Source organism: Osmerus mordax, chromosome 5, assembly GCF_038355195.1.
Source record: "Osmerus mordax isolate fOsmMor3 chromosome 5, fOsmMor3.pri, whole genome shotgun sequence".
In the NCBI taxonomy this organism is placed as follows: Eukaryota; Metazoa; Chordata; class Actinopteri; order Osmeriformes; family Osmeridae; genus Osmerus; species Osmerus mordax.
The window spans coordinates 15,561,352-15,568,837 of NC_090054.1; the positions used below are offsets into that span (position 1 = coordinate 15,561,352).

At 43.1% G+C, this 7,486-nt stretch overlaps 2 protein-coding genes across 2 annotated transcripts; one reads left to right on the plus strand and one right to left on the minus strand.

The window, feature by feature from the left end:
• Nucleotides 1-871: 871 nt before the first annotated feature.
• Nucleotides 872-3,249, plus strand: mcfd2 (multiple coagulation factor deficiency 2, ER cargo receptor complex subunit). Its single transcript, XM_067236580.1, has 4 exons — nucleotides 872-918; nucleotides 1,366-1,550; nucleotides 1,831-1,990; nucleotides 2,212-3,249. Exons 2-4 carry the CDS (start codon nucleotides 1,381-1,383, stop codon nucleotides 2,341-2,343), a joined length of 462 nt encoding a protein of 153 aa, XP_067092681.1. The 5' UTR covers nucleotides 872-918; nucleotides 1,366-1,380; the 3' UTR covers nucleotides 2,344-3,249.
• Nucleotides 3,250-3,498: 249 nt separating this feature from the next.
• prop1 (PROP paired-like homeobox 1) lies at nucleotides 3,499-5,082 on the minus strand. The gene is made up of 3 exons (XM_067235707.1): nucleotides 4,989-5,082; nucleotides 4,078-4,307; nucleotides 3,499-3,888 (listed from the first exon to the last, which is right to left on the minus strand). The coding sequence occupies exons 1-3, from the start codon at nucleotides 5,080-5,082 to the stop codon at nucleotides 3,499-3,501; spliced, it is 714 nt and encodes a 237-aa protein (XP_067091808.1).
• Nucleotides 5,083-7,486: the final 2,404 nt, after the last annotated feature.

Here is a 7,486-nt window from a genome sequence, read left to right on the forward strand (position 1 = left end):
AAACTGGGTCATGCATTTGTCGTTTTATACCAGTCAACTTGACTCAGTTACAAAGTAACAATATATCATTCACTTGTAACAATGTCAAATATTTTCTCAACCTGAAATACAAATCGGAGATAATAAACCTGAGCGCACTCTTTGCTTAGGAAAGGGGCGGAGTATAATAAGCAGCGCAAGACAAGCAAAGCGGTTCTTCATTTAAACGAAACAGTAACAGGGCAAAATACTGTACGAGTCAAAGAACAATGTGAAGAAAATGACATGAATATGACAACTACAATTACTTTGTCAACAAGCATGAGCATTTGTCTTTACAGTTTCGAGGCAAAAACTACCTTGACATAGTAGTAAAGCACAACACATTGAGAGTCTTCCAAGAGCTCAAGTTTTCACTCCAGTCCAGCTTATTAAGAAACTAGATAACAATAAGGTACAATGTATCCAGGTGTGGACTAGTTAATTATTTGATGCCAGCTTGTTACAATTGTAGCTATATAACTAATCTCATTGTAGTCAGGGTAGACAACTACAAACAGCTACCACTGTACGACATGGTTCTACACACAGTACCGCTATTCCGATTAATGATAAAAGAACCTCAAGTCTTCGGAAAAGAGTTTTGGCGGCTTCATTTTCTCTATGAAAGCCTGACATTAGCTTGTTACAAAGAAAAATAAAATATTCAACTGCAATGACATCAATGCGAGACTGTCAGCGTCAAGGTGGAATATGTTTTGTGAGTGGATTAGTGGAGTGCACAGATTGGCTGGTAAAAAACTCTGACGGTTTCTGTAGACAACCAATCAGAAATAAGATGTCGTGTCCATGAGTTGAAAGGTGATTACGGGAAGCAGCTCTGTCCAAAAATACTCAGAAAGTACGTAGTAGGAACAGTAAGACAACGACTGTAGAAAGGTGAGTCTGTTATGTTAACGTTTAAAAAACATTAAGAATTCCACTATTATGATCATGTAATTATAATCATGGTTACAAAATGACGATTATCTAGAAAAGAAAGCCTCTGCTTGGTTAGAATGTTAATGCAACCACAGCTAATCATCTGTAACAATCTCTAGCTTAGTAGCTCTAGCGAGCTAACGGATATTTTCTACATCTTGAAGCCTGTCAGTTACGATATCAAAATGATTAGAAATTATTCCAAGCATTGTCAATCTTAGTACTGGGACGTATAATTGAGCAGGAATAAATTGTCACAGCTTTTTCAATATACAAGAACAATATGGGTCAGGCAACATTTGAAATTTGGGATTTCAAACAACAAGCATTTTTACTTATATCTTTAAATTGTTTATGATGAACGTTTCGTCTGTGTGTCTGCCTGTCACCTGCTGGTCTGTCCAGCTTCAGTATAAAACAATGGTGTCGATAAGAATGAGAGTCAGATGGAGAGTTTCCTGGTCCTGTCTGCTCCTGGTCTCCAGCTGTCTGCTATACGTCCATTCCGACGAGCAGCAACAGCAACCAGAGACCACAGAGGGTCACCATGCCCACCATGGCCTGGACAAAAACATGGTGCAGGACAAAGAGTGAGTACTCCAAAGTTGAATGCTCTCCTCTGATAAAGACTGATAGTCCCGTTGAGCATATTTGCATGGAGCAGTGATCTTTGATCACTTTGTTTGCAGTATGTTGTACCCACCAAAGAAAAATTGAAAACTTTAGTTCTGTTTACTTTGACGTATACAAGGACAATCCGTTCGGTGACAGTAAATTTAGTTGCATAGCTTGACCTACCCATAACACAAAATCGTTTACAAGGCAGGCAACGCAAGCACTGACACCTTGCTCCTGTCTCCTGTGTCTCAGTCACATCATGGAGCATCTGGAGGGAGTGATAGACAAGCCAGAAAACGACATGTCACCCCAGGAGCTCCAGCTGCACTACTTTAAGATGCACGACTACGATGGAAACAACCTGTTGGATGGCTTGGAGCTGGCCACAGCCATCACACACGTTCACAAAGAGGTGTGCATGTGTGTGTGCGTTTGTGTGTGTGCGTGTGTGTGTGTGTGTGCGTGTGTGTGTGTGTGTGTGTGTGTGTGCGTGTGTGTGTGTGTGTGTTGAACTTGTATGCTTGATAAATGCAAGCATTGTCTTTTTTAAATGATCGATACACAATTTTGTAATCATAAAATGTACACTAACCCATACACACCCTCGTGTTTGCTTTTAAACCCATCCTGCAGGAGAGAGGAGAGGACAGCCAACCAATGAAAGAAGAAGACCTCATAAGCCTTATTGATGATGTTCTCAGGGATGATGATAAAAACGATGACGGCTACATAGACTATGCAGAGTTTGCGAAGTCGCTAGAGTAAAGGAGACACTGTTTGTATTCTCTGGGTTACAGCTGAGAACACACCTCACTCAACCACATGCCCCTTACTGACACTTCAGACACTCAACTAACCAGTGGTGCAATGTTTGATCCGTCATGCCAGCAGTGGACAAATGGACAATTAGTACTCCGTCAAGTGGTTTAATCAGTAGCACCTCTGCCTTTAATATAATGGACCAAAAGATGAATCCAATTGCATTAATGGAGGTCAATCTTTAACTTTCGAAGTGACCTTTAATATTGACTGAGAGGAAGTTTATTACAACCTGCGTAGCCTATATGTACAACAGGCTAAAGTAGCAGATGTTAGGCTAACAATGTATTAGAAAGATTTGCCTCTTGACCCAATAGAGAATTCTGTATTTGGGCAAGAAAACAAGTATATGTACATTTACATACTTTTCAGTAACCTGAATGCACAACTTCAGTATGCTCACAAGAAGACTAAAACTTGAGATGAATCTGTTGGTACAGACTCTCCTTGTAAACAAGTGAGCCATGTTGTGCTTTATTTCTTCAGCACTGGAGTAAAACTTGACTCGCAGCACAGTAAGACCACTGGATAGTTAGCAGCATACTCAAGTTTATTTCCTTTTACAAAAATATACACATACTGTAGAGTACAGGGTTCTGCTCTGGAGAGATTCATTTGAGCTGTTTGTTGAAGTGGTAACACCATGTACACTCTTCTCTTGCAGTTGAGATACATGTCTGTTCAAGCTCAGACAAAGTTCAAATGTTATCTGATAAATTATTTGTTACAAGATTTCTATTTTCATGCAGTGTTGCTTGCTTGGGTAATTGATCAATCAGGTTATTGTATTGCAAGTGTGTTAATGATCCAACTTGGTTGTCTCTGTATATAATAAATGCATATTTGACAGTCCACTCTGGGTTCTACTTAAACATTTTTACATGTAAAAAAACGAGGACATATATAGACATAGAAAGCTACCTGTTAGAAAGGAGGTACAGAGGTGGGAACAAGATACAATTTCCTCACTGTCCATGCTCCTCCTATCACTGCACAACTGCAATCAGCTCAAAGAAATAATCTAATCTAGAGTCCAGTTACCAACTGTATGTCTTGCGTCATCAAACCATCTGTCTACAGTCAGATGTCAGTAGAGTGTCTCTAGCTCCAGTGAGAGGCAGGGTCTAGAGCAGGCATGGCAGCCAAGGAGAACACAGGCGTGGCAAGGTTGGTGGGCGGGGCTCCGATGGTCCTCAAGGAGTTGTACCACTCGTCGTGCTGGCGGGGGGGAGCCGGCTGAGGTGGGACTGTGGGGCAGGGACACTGGTTGGCAGGACCCGGGTGGTGGGAGAAACCACCAGGGGGCAGCATGGAGGCAAAGCGGGGGATGTGGGCCAGAGAGTGGGGGTAGTACTGCCGACCAACCCCTGTGGACTGCACACACATCCCCCCCAACAGTGCCCCGTGCCCTGGCATCATGCCCATTGGCAGGAGCTTCTGGGATGCCCGCTCGTGTTTGCGCTGTTTGGCACGGCGGTTTTGGAACCACACCTGTTAAGCAAGACAGATATGTCATGTACTAAAACTTAACAATAATGCAGTTTTCCTTTTTGTATATCATGTATTGATCTATTTATAGATATTTGTATATCTATAATGCCATAAGTAAATGCCATACTGTACACTGGCTGATGCTACAATATAAGACCTATGTGGCCATAAAAATAGGTCTTTACTCACCTGTACACGTGCCTCATTGAGTTTGGTGAGGCGCGCCAGCTCTTCCCGACAGTAGATGTCTGGGTAGTGGTTCTGGCTAAACGCCTGCTCCAGCTGCTCCAGTTGTTTGTGACTGAAGGTGGTGCGATGGCGTCTGCGGGCCAGGGGCGGGTGGACCCTGCCACCACGCCTACTCAGACCCACCACCTGCACCCGGTCACACAAGCCTTTCCTGGCTGGCTCTCCAATGTCTAAGAAGAGAAAGAACTGAATTTGAAAGGCTCCTGGCATTCACTGAATGGGATTAAAAAGGGGGTTGTTTCCTGACTGGACTTTTCTGTCTACAGGTCCTCCAAGCCTACTTGTATTTCCCCAGATAGCCATCACATAAGAAATGGCTTACATTTGTAAGAGCAAATTTCACTGATGACTGTCCCTTCAGAAAGAGGGATTATTGGTTCCCACTAACATGGGGCAACCTAATAGCAAGGAGGCTTTGCTGTCCAAATTCAACCTCGTGTGACAGAGATACCAGAGACTTAGGGATCAGACCAAGCTTAGGTCAACAATAACTAACAAAGTGACTAATTTAAAAAATTGCTTGACCATACTGACAAGCATTGTTTACGTTACTGTGGTACTATGGGAGACCCATTGGAGGAGATCCCTGAAAACTATGACTTAGTACCAGAATGGTATTTTTAAACAGTTTTCAGTAAAACCTAACCATTTTAAAATATTTTATTACAATGCTCATGTGGCATTAATCAATTTTGTTCATTTTAATCTCCCATTGTAAAAACCTATAGCTATATAAAGAAAAATGCTATTTGCAGGTTAACCTGTTTCGATTGATACAGCACATAACGGTACAGTAAGTGATTAATTTGCAAAAAGTAAGTTCTTGTAAAAAAAGAAACAGTTTGACTCACCTACACTGGAGCTGACTGTGGCTATGTCAGAGTACATCTCAGCACAGGTGTGCAGGCTGTTCTCGGGGTCCACTGATAGCTTTCCCTGGGCCATGTCTCATGTGCTCTGGTCTCTTCTGCTCTGGGATGTGACAGACAGAAGCACTTTGTCCTCAGGGAGGACAACACCATGACATCACCTTCCTATTCCCACACGCCCACCCACCTACCTGCTTTACACCTACGTGTCTGTCTGTCTGTTTGTTTCTCTGTCTGTCTGTCTGTCTCTGTCTCGCTGTCTGTCTTCCTCCATCTGTCTGTCTGTCTCTCTGTCTGTCTGTCTTCCTCCATCTGTCTGCCTGTCTGTCTGGCCCCAGGGCTGAGCTCTAACAATAGTTTCAGTGATAGCAGTGTTCCTTGATGTACTTATTACTTTTGCATTTTATTGTACATGCTTTCATGACAAAAAAGGCACTTGCAAGTGCATGCACTGTTATACATTCTCCCACCAGGTGGCGACAGAATCCCCAGGCTGTGAAAGAGTTGAACCCAGTTGTCTGGCATCACCAGAAGTCAAACCATCATGTCCTCTTGTGCCCTCTCCTTGTAAAAAGCATGTAGGTGGATAATTAAGGGTTGAGCACACTCACAGCACATAACTTGACACGAGTAACCTGCGCTTCCTTCCACTGCTGTGTCAGCTCATCTCTCTGAACATGTTCACTCAATTGACCATGCTCCCTTTTTTCAATGTATTCGCTTGAACTCTTTTGGTGTCATGGGAGTGTAGCCAGTATCTTAGTGTTGGCTGCCATTCCCATGATGCTAAACTGAGCCTGGGCTAGTTCCGAAGAATGGCCTTCCTTGTCACACTAGTGGACACTGGGCTATCTGAGTCATCACTGGAGTCAAACTATTTGTTTAACCCTTGTAATGGCAATGTAATGCCATCTTATGAGTAGATGTATAGCATGTTAGTCTGATATATGTTAATATGTAAATGTTAATGGGTTATAATAAGTGAAAAGAACGTGTGTCATCAGTGTGTGTGTGTGTGCATGCGTGTGTGTGTGTGTGTGTGTGTGTGTGTGTGCGTGTGTATTCAAGAGAATGAGGTTCCAAGTAATCCCCCTCCCTGATTTGTACTTGTAATAGTGCTGTCATAGGACATTTGATCTGGCTGACAAGTGCTTGCCCAGAGACAGTAAATCAAAAGATCAAACAGAAGCAGTAGGGAGAGATATACTCTTCTACAACACAGTGGTACATACAGGTATTCTAAACTATTCCTCATACGGTAGTACGTACAGCTCTTCCAAATTCTTCTACAATACTATAGTATGTACAGGTCTTCTAGACTCTTCTACAATACTTTAGCACACTGCTCTTCTATACTCTACAACTGAACCATACAGAATATACAGCTCTTCATCTAGAAACACTTCATTTCATGACCCAAAGATTGCAAAACAGCAAATCACTTACTCAATTGCACACAACTCAGTGATTGAGGTTAGCTGTCTCACAGATGTTCATATTAAATTGCCAAATAATTACACTTTAGATTGAATTTGCTTATTGTGGATGTCTGGAAAAATCCCTTCCCTTGTTCAAATGCAAGCTCCCTACGTAAAGAGCACTAATTTGATTCCTCATGACACATAGTTAGTTTGTGAAGGCCAGAAGCTATCTATCTGTCCTGTAGATGACTCACTGGGCTTGAGCGCATGTCACTTCCTCTACATATCTCCCATTCATCTCTCCAGATCCCAGCTCCCAGTAAGAACTAGCACTGACTTAAGCAGAAATCCTCCAGTCAGTTTGTCGGTAAGTAGGTTGGTCAGTTGTTCTGTCGGTCAGTCAGTCTTGTGAAATGATGTGCAGCATCTCTGTAGGCAGGTTCTTCTTGTGAGAGTGAGGCCTTAACCTGAGCCAGGTAGGTTATGTGCCCTTCCCCAGCAGAGGAGACAAGCTAAATCTGTCTTCAACTGCCCCTAATGGGGAATAGAGGGGGAATAGATTGGAGCTAGGTTAGTAGCTATATTTGGTTTTCCAGAGTAGATGTAGTAGGCTTGGTTTTAGTCCTTTTCAAAACAAACGCACACACTCACACACATGGGCGCATGTGTACACACACACATGACAGAAAACACACATGCATGTGGATACGTTCACATGCTGCTCTGTGGTTGTGGTCTTGTCCAGTATGGACACACAGAGGACATTCTTCCCTCCCAGTTTCTGGGGACTGAACTGGGAGTGACCTGCCTGGCAGACGCGCAGCTCCGATGGAAGGAATGTAACCCAACTCCCCTCTCTCCTCCTTTTCTCCTCCTCCTCTCCTGCCTGCTGGCCGGCGTGTGTGTGTGTGAGGCAGAGATGAAGAATGAAAACAAGAGAGAGGAAAAAGAGGAAAGCTGAAAGGATGAGAGGAGAGGGTTTGACACCATAGGTCTACATGGGTCACGATCACATTCTCATGCACTGTTCGTGTCCTCGCAACGTATCCAACGGTCCGA

Bases quoted from the DNA above. Each gene is read 5' to 3' on its own strand.
- mcfd2 (XM_067236580.1), top strand. From the start codon at position 1,381: ATGGTGTCGATAAGAATGAGAGTCAGATGGAGAGTTTCCTGGTCCTGT. The intron at 1,551-1,830 runs GTGAGTACTCCA...CCTGTGTCTCAG, and splicing joins AACATGGTGCAGGACAAAGA to TCACATCATGGAGCATCTGG. The intron at 1,991-2,211 runs GTGTGCATGTGT...CCCATCCTGCAG, and splicing joins TCACACACGTTCACAAAGAG to GAGAGAGGAGAGGACAGCCA.
- prop1 (XM_067235707.1), bottom strand. From the start codon at position 5,082: ATGGCCCAGGGAAAGCTATCAGTGGACCCCGAGAACAGCCTGCACACC. The intron at 4,308-4,988 runs GTGAGTCAAACT...TTCTCTTCTTAG, and splicing joins CACAGTCAGCTCCAGTGTAG to ACATTGGAGAGCCAGCCAGG. The intron at 3,889-4,077 runs GTGAGTAAAGAC...CTTGCTTAACAG, and splicing joins TCAATGAGGCACGTGTACAG to GTGTGGTTCCAAAACCGCCG.